At 35.2% G+C, this 12,568-nt stretch overlaps 2 protein-coding genes across 3 annotated transcripts in view; one reads left to right on the top strand and one right to left on the bottom strand.

The window, feature by feature from the left end:
* The window catches only part of LOC121733963, a 220,587-nt gene that overhangs the window by 141,272 nt on the left and 66,747 nt on the right, over positions 1–12,568 (bottom strand). The window lies entirely within an intron of this gene.
* On the top strand, positions 6,685–12,330 carry LOC121733973 (juvenile hormone esterase-like). 2 transcript variants are annotated; one of them, XM_042124385.1, is made up of 4 exons: positions 6,685–6,704; positions 7,002–7,138; positions 8,958–10,282; positions 12,113–12,330. In XM_042124385.1, the coding sequence occupies exons 2-4, from the start codon at positions 7,007–7,009 to the stop codon at positions 12,285–12,287; spliced, it is 1,632 nt and encodes a 543-aa protein (XP_041980319.1). In that variant the 5' UTR covers positions 6,685–6,704; positions 7,002–7,006; the 3' UTR covers positions 12,288–12,330. The 2 variants fall into 2 exon arrangements, with proteins under 2 accessions (XP_041980319.1, XP_041980318.1); XM_042124384.1 differs by lacking the exon at positions 6,685–6,704 and adding an exon at positions 6,778–6,803.

The raw sequence follows: 12,568 nt of genomic DNA, 5'->3' as shown, positions 1-12,568 counted from the left end.
TTCGTCAGGTTTTAGAAAATTTGTTAAGTAATTTAAAGGAAAATTACAAAAAGTTAGCACTCTGTATATTATCTATCTTATAGTAGTCATCATAATATTTTTGTACCATCAAAGAAATTGAGACATAGGCAGTTGACGGACACCAATTGGTCGGATGACGTCAATCCAATGTTAGCTAGTTACATAACTTACACAAATACAATCAATAGACATCCAGAAGAACTTACCGTTACTAAACCTAACTTAATGGAATCTCTTGATCATTGCAACACCTTTTTTTTCTAATGTTGGACAAAGTCTCACAAATAAAATACTAACAATTCATAAGGAAAAAGAAGAGTCGCTGGCATCCAAAGTTAAAATAAACAACTCACCTACACAGTCCCTCTTCTTCCAACCAACAGATGAAAGTGAAGTGGATTATATTAAGAAGAACCTAAAAATGGACAATGCCCTGGGGCACACATTGTTAGTAATTCCGTCGAAGCCTGGGCTTAGACAGTATTACTCACAAAATACTAAAAGCTATTAAAAGTAATATCATTATTCCCACTCACTTTGCAACCTGAGTTTGACAGAGGGATTTTTTCCTTCAATGTGGAAAACAGCAGTTGTTATGCCTGTTTACAAAAATGGTAGTAGATCAGATCCTAGTAAGTAGTAACTATGTATAGACCAATTTCTCTGTTGTGCTCATTCCCAAAAAGTTTAGATTTTTTTTTCCAAAAACGTCTTAATTCATAGACCAAAATAATTTACTATCCGATAAGCAATTCGGTTTTCGCGCTAATAAATCTACAGAAGACGCAATAAAGTTATTGACAGATACTATATTTTCAGGACACCTTGACGAGAAAAGGACATGTGTTGGAACTTGGAGCATTTAGAGACCTTGCTAAGGCGTTCGACACAATCTCTACTAAAATTATTCCACTACGCAAGTTAGAGTTACTAGGTATAAGAGGAAACGCCTTAGCATGGTTCCATAGCTATTTAATTAATCGATCACAATGTGTGAAAATCAACCAACATAAAAGTAATTTACAGAATGTCAACTTTGGCATACCACAAGGTAGTATCTTGGGCCCCACACTTTTTATTTTATATTATATGAACGGCATATTTAACTCGAGCCTCCATAGAACCGAAATAATCTGTTACACTGATGACACAGCAATAATTTTTTATAGGAGCAATTGGACTGAGGTAGTTAAAACCGCTGTAAATGCACTTAAGTGTCCCAAAGTCAAAACTCATATTTTTTTCATAAAACAAGAACATCAGCACCTCCTGCAAATCGATATATAACGTTAAAATACATTATATAATATGTCCTATAGAAAGTGAACAGATAGTAGAATGTAACTGTAGGTAACTAAGTAGACCTACTTCCGTAAAATACCTAGGTGTCACGGTTGATGAAAACCCAGATTTTCAGGAACATATTGTTAATACTGCCAAAAGAATCCGGAAACTTATTTAGGTACATTTTTAAAAATGTACGTACCTCTGCTACTCTGAACTTACTGAAAACAAATATATTATCTTACTGCATACCAATTTGGGGAGGAGCAGCTACCACTAAAATAATAGTTCTGGAAAGAGCACAGCGGTCAATATTGAAAGTCATATTGAAGAACCCTATCTGGTAATCTACTGCAAATGTATACAAAGATAATATAGATGTACCTACTGTTCGTGCTCTTTTTATACTCCGCGTTATTGTCAAGGAACATCGTGTTGTCCTTAAATCTCCAGATTACGAAACATTGCGCAAAAAAATAATATTAAAGCTACCGTTACCACGGATATCTTCGAGTTTCGCTAGAAGATTTGGTCCATATTTACACCCATTCATCTATATAATTATATAAAACTCAAAGGTGACTGACTGACTGATTGACATAGTGATCTATCAACACACAGCCCAGACCACTGGATGGATCGGGCTGAAATTTGGCATGCAGGTAGGTGTTATGACGTAGGCATCCGCTAAGAAAGGATTTTGATAAATTCCAACCCCAAGGGGTTCAAATAGGGGATAAAAGTTTGTATATAATAATACTTCTTAACGCGAGCGAAGCCGCGGGCAAAAGCTCGTATATAATAAAATAAACTCAAACTCAAACTCAAACTCAAAATTTTTTATTCAGAATAAATTTTTTCAAATATTCTCTGAACGTCGGGGCTACACAGATGCCTACCACCGGTTCGGGAACTAACCCGGCGAGAAGAACCGGCGTAAGAAACTCGCACGGGGCCATCTTTTTCTAAAAAGATGGAAAATTACAAAAAATATATTATAAAATAACAGTGTCATTATGACTAAATAAAATACAACGAGTGTACAATTATTATACATATTATAATGAAACAGCTCTGCAGGGGGCGACCTTATTCCCATGGTGTACTATCATTCATGAAATCAGTAACTTTATAGTACGCTTTGGTACACAAACGTTCTTTAACAACTTTTTTAAATCTATTAATTGAGAGATTTTGAACGATTTCTGGGATCTTATTATAAAGGCGTATACATTGACCTTTAAAAGAATTTTTGACTTTAGTAAGTCTAGTCACCGGAATTTCAAGCTTATGTTTATTACGAGTATTTCTCCCATGGGTATCACATTTTTTCGTGAATTGATATATATTCTTTTTAACATATAATACATTTGATAGGCCATATTGAGAGGCAACAGTTAAGATTCCAGTTTCCTTAAATTTTTCTCTAAGTGAAGTATTATGGGCCAACTTGTAGATTGCCCGCACAGCTCGCTTCTGCAGCACAAAAATTGTATTTATATCTGCAGCATTGCCCCACAGCAAAATGCCGTAGGACATAATACTATGAAAGTAACTAAAATACACTAGACGTGCTGTTGTTTCATCTGAAAATTGTCTAATCTTACTTACTGCATATGCTGCTGAACTGAGTCTGTCGGCCAACCCAGCAATATGAGGGCCCCACTGAAGCTTGGAGTCTAGTGTAATACCTAAAAATACAGCTGTATCCACTAGCTCCATAACATCACCATTTAAAAGCACATTGGTTTCCGTTTGCCTTACATTGGGCAATTTGAATTTAATACATTTTGTTTTTTTACTATTAAGTAAAAGGTTATTAACACTAAACCAATGTACAATCTTTGAGAGAGCATTATTTACTTCGTCATAACACGCATTAAGCCGTTTGATATTGAATGTAAGAGATGTATCATCAGCAAATAATACTATCCCATGTTTATCTTTAATTAAGAATGGCAGGTCATTTATATAAATAAGAAACAGGAAGGGTCCTAATATAGACCCCTGTGGGACCCCCATTTCAATTTTTGCACCAGCAGATTTTTTACCATTTATCTCAACCCTCTGAGTTCTATTTGACAAGTAAGATTTTAGGAGGGCGAGTGCTGTGCCTTTTATGCCATAGTGACAGAGTTTCCTGACCAATGTTTTGTGTTGCACGCAATCAAAGGCCTTTGAGAGATCGCAAAAAACTCCTAGAGCATCCTGCGACGTCTCCCAGGCATTAAAAATACTACTGATCAATTCAACGCCTGCATCTGTAGTAGACCGTCCCTTTGTAAATCCAAATTGTTTATTATGTAAAATATTATTTATATTAAAGTGCGTTAGTAATTGATTCAGTATTATCTTTTCATAAATTTTACTCAATGTCGGTAAAATAGATATAGGTCGGAAATTAGACGGGTCCAACTTACTACCAGATTTAAATAGGAAATGCACTTTAAAAGACAGCTCATTAAGAGAAGTAAAAGAAAAAGTAACAAGTTGGCTAAAAGCTCTAGATTATAAAGAAAAAGAACAAAATATATTAAGAGAGATAATATATAGATAGAACACACACACACACACCCACACATAATTAATGATATTTAAAATTTTATTAATATTATAATTACTATTTTTTTTTAGTAGAAGATTGCTGTGTTTTTTTTTTCACTTAGGCTGGCTTCACACAGCCGGAATGTTACTCTGAATTCATATTATTAATTCAGAAAGACCGGAATACCATACAATATCAGTATGCTCCACACAGATTCTGCTTTTTTAAGATTATGAATTTCTCAGATCGATCTGTAAGAATGATACTGACGATACCGACAACAATAAAGGATGAACCCAGTATTTGCGTTTGCATTTCTTTTTTTTATTATACAGAGCCAAAAGCAATGCGATTAGTATTAATTCTTCTTCCATAAAGACGTTTATATGTGCGGGGAATCACGAGACTACTGATCAATCTGAATTTTTAAGATATGTGTGAGGTAAGGTGCCGAAATTCAGATTATGAATTTCCGATTATTAATTCAGAGAGACATTCCGGCTGTGTGAGGCCAGCCTTAGACTTTGTTTTTATTTTTAATTTTAAGTGAGAGACTATTTTGGTGATCTGCAGGACAGGCTCAGCCGAGTGGAGACATCAAAGACTTCGGCAGTAAAACGTCTGTAATCTTAAAATATTATATTGTACCTGTAAACATATTTTTAACAGATGTAAAATTTTTGTTGTTTCAATAAATTTTATTAATTATTATGAGCTGTGTTCTGTCGGCTGGGTTTAACATTGAATCGACCAAATTACGTACTAGGTCCACGGACCTAGGCGAAATTGACTTTCTGATAGTACAAACGAAGTCGCGGGCTACACCTAGGTATCATCATCATAAGAATATAGCAGACAATTAAAAGTGGTGATTAGCATTTAACTGTTTATTTCACATTATTTTTAAAATAAACAATACGTAAAATGTTAAGTGATACGAAAATAAAAATTTATCCTTAAGATAGAGCGTCAAAATACAGCAGTCAGTTGCAAATTGAGGTAAGTGAAAGACTACAAAGACGACTGTGAATCCGGTATTTTAAAATATCTACAATATTCTGTACAGGGTCCAATAATAGGAAGTGATAATACTTTAAGATGTGTCCCTTATATTATGGACTTCACTGTGAAAGTAGCAGCGCTGAAAGAGCAATTTTTTGTGATTTGTATAGGCAAGCGCCCCAGTGCGGCTTCATGAATTTGCCCATACAAACAAAATATTCGTTCAACGTTGCTATTTTCTCAGTGAACTCAAGTTTATTAGTCCGGCTTAAACTCGAAAACGACTGAACGAATTTCGCTAATTTTTAGTGTAAGTAGTATTCGTGAAAGTCCTGTCCAAGTAAGTTTTGATAAAAAGTTTTTCCGGTCGTCTAGTTAAATTTCTGTCAACAGAGTACTTCATTGTTTCGTTTCAAAATATATTTTATGTGTTTCCGATACATTCTTTACAATTTTCATTTTCAGGAATTAAAAATGTATGTTTTTTTTCTGTTTTGGAAATGAAACATGATCAGTCTTTGTTTAGACTTTCGACTATATTATATAATTAATAACTAGCTATTTGACCGAGCTTTGCTCGGTATTCGATAAAACACGAATAAAATGACATTTTCTAAAAATGATTCCTAGCTAGATCGATTTATCGCCCCCGAAACCCTATATATACTAAATTATACTAAATTTCATGAAAATCGTTGGAGCCGATTCCGAGATTCCAATTATATATATATATATATATATATATATATATATATATATATATATATATATATATATATATATATATATATATATATATATATATATATATATATATATATATATATATATATATATATATATATATATATATATATATATATATATATATATATATATATACAAGAATTGCTCGTTTACAGATATAAGATATAAACAAAGTTCGGGGTATAATTTTAATGAATTAATTATTAATGTCACTGCCAATTTGTAAATACCGTTAAATTATAATATTCCCATATTCCAATCTAAATGTATTCAACTTACTTCTAAAATCTGTGTATTCAACATTTTGGTGACATTAGTCCTGAATCATGCGGTACGAGTAGCTATACTAGATAGAAATTTCTTGACACATAATATTATTATAATTATTGTGGTATTGTTTGAAAAAAAAATACTGTTTTGGCCATGAACAACAGCTGCAGTCAATACATTTACTTCGATGTGATTCTACCAAATTTTAACATATTGTAGTGAGTGTTATTTAAATAGAGGTTTTTTTAGCTATCTATATTATAAAGAAAAAGAACAATTATCTCAAATCTTAATTTGTAGGTAGGTAAGTATAATTTTTAGGTTACTAGTTACTAGTTACGACTAACATGTAAATGATATTAAATTTATTAAAATTAAAAAGAAGATAAGAGGTGCATTCGGGTAATTTATTAGACATTTTGTAATTAAATGCGAAAATAAAAAGTCAAGCCTCGGATATATTGTACATTATTATGCAGACGTCTGCAGAAAAATTTTTAGATGTTATAACATTAGTTTTCGTCACAATATCCTTTTCTTTTTGTGTACTTCAATTTAATATTATTATTATATTTAGTCTATAGCCGAATGGTTTGGTTACGTTTCAAGAAAAAATAATTGTTATTGTATTATAGTATGTATTTCAATTATTGACAAACTATAGTACAAGTTCCTGTAAAAAAATCGTCCAAGCTCAATTACAGTTTGACACCGCATCAGAGTAGCTTTTAGCAGTTCTATATATTAAGGTTCTACGGCGTATATATCGGTGCTTTATATACGAACGTTTATTTATCACATAGACCTTGATCGGTAATACGCGTATATATACTAGGTAAAATTCTTAAGTGTAGTGTGTCTTTTTGAAATTTTTAAAGTAATATTTTTTGTATTAGACTTAACTAAGATTTTTCCTTATTATTTTTCAAAATAAGTAAGTATGATTATTTATTTAATTTTTTGAAGAAGTATAAAATTATTAATTTAATAAAATAGAAAAAAACACAGCAGTAATAGTTTTTATGGTTTTTGAAGATATTTTTTTTTATTTTAAAAAATATTCTGAGCCAACTTAAGATATAATATCATAGTACTTCAAAAGTGAGCATTCAGACGAAGGTTGTGTTTCCAGTGACAATGGTTGAAGTGCAAGTGACCGGTGGAGTTATAGAGGGACAACAACTGGGAAACGAGTACGATGGGACACACTACTACAGCTTCAAAGGTATCCCGTACGCGGAGCCGCCAGTGGGGGAACTCAGATTTCAGGTGAATTCCTTGAGAAATATCTTCTAAATTAATAAAGCGATCTTTAAGCTATAAGGGCGTATAGTAAAAATATTTTTTTATCATACGCCCTTCTGGATTTGCATCTATGAAAGTACTTCCATAAATAAAAAAATGATCTTTTGTATTTTAATTATTTCAAAACTCCCAATATTGCACTTACATCTATTTTCTTCTTTAAAAAAAACACTTTTTTTTATTCTGGCTTGAAGCCCGCGATATCATTGTAGGTTTTGATCAGAGGACCAACATGAGACTTGAGAGAATTGCCTATTATTCAATTACTAAGTAGTGCCCTATTGATGCTGTCAGCATCCCAAATCTTTTCAACAGCCTTATTACTTTCTAGCGAAAGATAAATCATACTGTCAGCACATTGTCCTATCATTACACTAATTAATTACTATTTAATTATTGTAATGACAGGATAATGTTATTTTAAGCAAAATTCTAAGTTTAGAATTTAGATGATGTCTACATGAAAACAAAAATGTCTCAAAAGACTGTAAAATTTTCTATTAAATTTTAGTAGGAAATAATAATGTTTATTGGAAGTATTATGTAGTAAAACTTGTTACAAACAAAAATGCTTAGGGTGGGTTGCAACTTGCAGCACCAGAGGCGTAATGGTCAAAGTTATAGTTATAGTTACTAGGCTAACCTAACTTTAACCTTAACTTTGACCACAGACTTTGACAGATATCTGAACTTGCAAACACCACTATTGCTTGTGTGGTGGTGGTGTTTGCAAGTTCTTGCATGCGAGTGTACGCATAGGCAGTGTGGGAGGAGGGAGGTGCTGTACGCATGCCTATGCGTACACTCACTCATTTACTTAAAGGTGGAAGTTGTTTTCGCAGAATATTGCTAAAAATAATAAGAAACTAAATTTAAACTATGGATTTCCGCAAAGTAACGCCTGATTCCAACAACTAGATATCTGTTGCGTTTATTTTCTTTTTGTTAAAGCTACAGTTAATGGGATTGAGAGTATAAAAAAATCGACAGGAAAAATATTTGTTTTAACAACACTGTGAGCCATAGTATATTAATATATAGTATATTTTCACGAAAACATTTCGATATAAGTTAGAGCGGTTATTGTTATCATTAAGTATGGCGTCCACTTTAACCAAAGATTTGACATTTCGTGTTATAGTTAAAGTTATTGTTAAAGTGACAGTAATTATAGTTATATTAAGTTGGTGCAACCCACTCAGTGGCTTATGTTTCCTATATCAGTTTTACAAGAATTGTCAATTATAACTGATGTAAATAATTCACGATTTGTCCATTTCAGTTTTCCCTTGTCATTCAAATTAACTTATTTAGTATCAGTGACAATATTCTGTTTGTAAGTAAAGTTGCAGTGTATAAATTACTTTTTAATCAAAACCTTCGCGAATCACGTTTTGTATTTCCTTAAATAGAATGAAATTTTGTGTTTATTTTGTCCAGAAGGCTTTTACTTTGCGAAGGCTATTGCCTTAACAAATATTGAAAAATAAAATTGATTTATGGAAAAGATTTTATTTTTGGTATAATTTTTATCCGTGAGCTGGTCTGTCTACCGGTGACCTTTAACACGGTGAAGTGAACGAGATATAAAAATAAAATTATCATAATATAATACCTAGTTTACTTTTAACTCCGTGGTACTTTTCATAATAAATTAACAAGTATACAATCAACAACTTGATGTAAAAACACAATTTGCAAATGAATTGCTTTAATTTTTCGAGGTATTCAATAATCGAAGTAAACTTTAATGACTTTATGTTGTTATTATTCTTTGTTACAGGCACCTAAACCTGTGAGGTCATGGAGTGGAGTGCGCAGTGCCAAAGATTTTGGTCCCGTTTGTCCTCAAATAGATTTACTGTTCAGAACAGAAAACCCCCTGGTGAGCGAGGACTGCCTGTACCTAAACGTGTACAGTCCGGACCTAACGCCAAAGAAGCCAAAAGCTGTAATGGTCTGGATCCACGGAGGCGGCTTTTTCTGTGGCAGCGGCAACGACGACCTTTACGGCCCGAAATATCTTCTTCAGCACGACGTAGTACTCGTCACCATCAATTACAGGATCGGTGTCTTTGGGTTCCTCTGCCTAGATACTGAGGACATACCAGGAAACGCTGGAATGAAAGACCAGGTAGCAGCTCTGAAATGGGTGAAGGACAATATCAGTAATTTCGGTGGAGACCCTGAAAACGTGACGATTTTCGGGGAGAGTGCCGGTGGAACCAGCGTCTCTTTTCATCTCGTGTCTCCGATGAGCAAAGGATTATTCAAGCGAGCTATAATGCAAAGCGGCGTCACCACGAACTGTTGGTCGGAGGTTACTAATGCCAGAAAAAGAGCACTGGTCCTGGCCTCGAGCCTAGGTTGTGAATCAGACGATGACAAAGAAATCGCCAAATTCTTAAAAACATGTTCAACTGAGTCGATCCTCTTCCCGCGACTGCCGCTCACATTTTCTGAAGGGAGGAGGGAGTACCCTGAATTATATTTGGCTATTGTGAGCGAAAAGGAGTTTGATAACGTCGAGAGGTTCTACAGCGGGGACAGCTTCACGAATATTCTTAACAACCTTCACAAGGACGTCGACATCATGATGGGCTACATGGAGCACGAGGGTCTGATATTCCCGGCGCTCACGCCGAAGACGGACAAAGCGATCAAGCACGCGAACACCTTCATGGAATACTTCGTGCCGAATTCGATCATACTGAACAACACGCCTCTCCAGTCCCACAAAATCGGGGAGATGATCCGAAACTTCTACATCGGGAAGGAGCCGTTAACGAAGTCTAATGCGCTGAAATTCGTCAGATTCTTCTCGGCGGCGTTCTTCTTCTACGATATCTTAACGTGGTGTCGGCTCGCGGCGAGCAGGCGGACGAATAGAGTGTTTCTGTACAAGTTTTCGTGTCGGTCCAAGCTTAACATGTTCAACAAGGTCTTTGGAGGGACGAAGCTGTATGCGGATGAGAAAGCGGCCTGCCACGCGGACGACCTTCTCTACTTGTTCACGAACATTCACACGGAGAGACACCCCGTCGACTCCGTTGAGAACAAGTTAATCGCACAGGTGAACAAGCTGTGGACGGATTTCGCGAAATTCGGGTAAGTACATATTTACATATTTTATACTTTCAGATAATATATACAAATGGAGAAATATATTAGATCCTTAGATATTTTAAAGTTCAAACTAAGCTAACTAAATATCTAATCCGAAATGAAATAAAGACATCCCTATTTTTATAAGACCAGGATAAGACACAATCCTTTTCTAAGTAGTCTTAAAAATCTTGAGGTAGCATATAATAATAATATATATAATTATGTAGTAATAAAGAAACCTCTTATATAATCATTAATAAGATCCAATAGAAACATTACATTATGCAACATGTATGTTATTAATTAGTAATTACCTATTGAAATATTTACTTTATGACTCTTTGTTCTGTTCTCTTTGTTCTGCAAACAAATCAGGTATTATGCATACGGTATATGATTACATAGATACAATAAAGGGACAAACAGACATCCTAATAATTTATTCAGACAATATCGTGTCGCTCATTTACAATAATTGATGCCGTATTAATATTGTCTCATTTGTCTTCCTAAACACGCGACGGACGCCGAGCAAAACATGTCACGTGTACCAATTATAAAGATTTGTTTGTTGGTAATAAATAGGCTGCGAAACTTCTAGGCGAATTCGTATATAAACAGGGTGTAACAAAACTAAGTGATAATACTTTAGGGTTTGTATTTGTCCCTTATATAGAGTTCACTGTGAAAGTAGCAACACTGAAAGAGTAAGTTTATTTTTTAACTTTTGTATGGGCAAATTCATGACGTTCGGACACTTGCCCATACGAATCACGAAAATATTTTTTTTTTTTTATGAAATAAGGGGGCAAACGAGCAAACGGGTCACCTGATGGAAAGCAACTTCCGTCGCCCATGGACACTCGCAGCATCAGAAGAGCTGCAGGTGCGTTGCCGGCCTTTTAAGAGGGAATAGGGTAATAGGGGAGGGTAGGGATGGGAAGGGAATAGGGGAGGGTAGGGTAGGGAATAGGTTAGGGGATTGGGCCTCCGGTAAACTCACTCACTCGGCGAAACGCAGCGCGAACGCTGTTTCACGCCGGTTTTCTGTGAGAACGTGGTATTTCTCCGGTCGAGCCGGCCCATTCGTGCAGAAGCATGGCTCTCCCACGTATGAAAAATTCTCTTTCAGCACTGTTACTTTCACAGTAAACTCTTTATAAGGTACACATACACACCCTAAAGTATTATCACTTAGTTCTGTTACACCCTGTAAGTTGTAAGGCTCTACCGCGGAGCTAAAACTTGTATTAGCTCCGCGGGCTCTACCGACGTGGTATAGAGGAGACCTCGGAAAAATATTGAAACTCATTTTATTGTCTGTGTAAATCGGAGCCGCTTAGATTTTGTATAATTATAAGTAACTAGACGTTCCGCGCGGCTTCCGCGTAAATTAGATCTTTCACAGACAAATTAGTCCACAAAAAATAGCCTATGATCCTTCACGTTGTCCACTTCTTGTATGTGCCAAATAACAGAAAAATTGCTCCAGTAGTACGTGAGATAAGCCCTTTTAAATAATTTACCCCGTTTTTCCACATTTTCCTCTATTTCTTCACTCCTATTAATCTTAGCGTGATAAAATGTAGCCTATAGCCATCCTCAATAAGTGTTATCTAACTCTGAAATATTTTTTTAAATCGGACCAGTAGTTCCTGAGATTATAGCGTTTAAACAAACAAACGAACTCTTCCGCATTATAATATTAGTACGAGTATAATATATAAGCACATTAGTTTCTACCTAAAAGACCACAACAAGCATCCCTCTAATAAAGGCTTGGAGTTTGGACCATAATAACCAAACTCATAAAAACTCTCTCCCTTTCAGAAACCCAACTCCAGATAACACCTGGCCTCAGTTCCACCTGGAAGACCAGAGCTACCTCAACATCGGCAAGCACCTGCAGGTGGAACATCACCCGGAGAGAGAAGACCTGGAGTTCTGGGATGAGATTTACAGGAAATACCTGCCGGCGCGGAGTCTTGATGTGATTAAGCAGTAGAGCTGAAGTATAAAAGTTAAACCAACCAATTATATTTTACTAGCTGTTGCGCGCGACTCCGTCCGCGTGGACTTCAGCTTATAGCGCGCGGTAGTTCCCGTCCTAGAGTAACTTATAATATTTAGTTCCCGTTGAACCATGTAGGCTACATTACTGCAAATTGCAAAATTTGCACGACAGAGGTGCTTCCGCGGTACGCTTACTTCAAACTTCAATGTTTACACTTTACAGCCAGACAGACACGTCACATATATAATAAAACGCCTCTATTTTTGCGTAGG

This window comes from Aricia agestis, chromosome 14 (assembly GCF_905147365.1).
Source record: "Aricia agestis chromosome 14, ilAriAges1.1, whole genome shotgun sequence".
In the NCBI taxonomy this organism is placed as follows: domain Eukaryota; kingdom Metazoa; phylum Arthropoda; class Insecta; order Lepidoptera; family Lycaenidae; genus Aricia; species Aricia agestis.
Note: the sequence above shows the minus strand (reverse complement) of the source record. Positions and strands in the feature narration are given on the sequence as shown.

What these genes read in the sequence shown, in the direction of transcription:
- LOC121733973 (XM_042124384.1), top strand. An exon ending in TGGGGGAACTCAGATTTCAG is followed by an intron (nt 7,139 to 8,957) that starts GTGAATTCCTTG and finishes TCTTTGTTACAG; the next exon opens with GCACCTAAACCTGTGAGGTC. An exon ending in ACGGATTTCGCGAAATTCGG is followed by an intron (nt 10,283 to 12,112) that starts GTAAGTACATAT and finishes TCTCCCTTTCAG; the next exon opens with AAACCCAACTCCAGATAACA.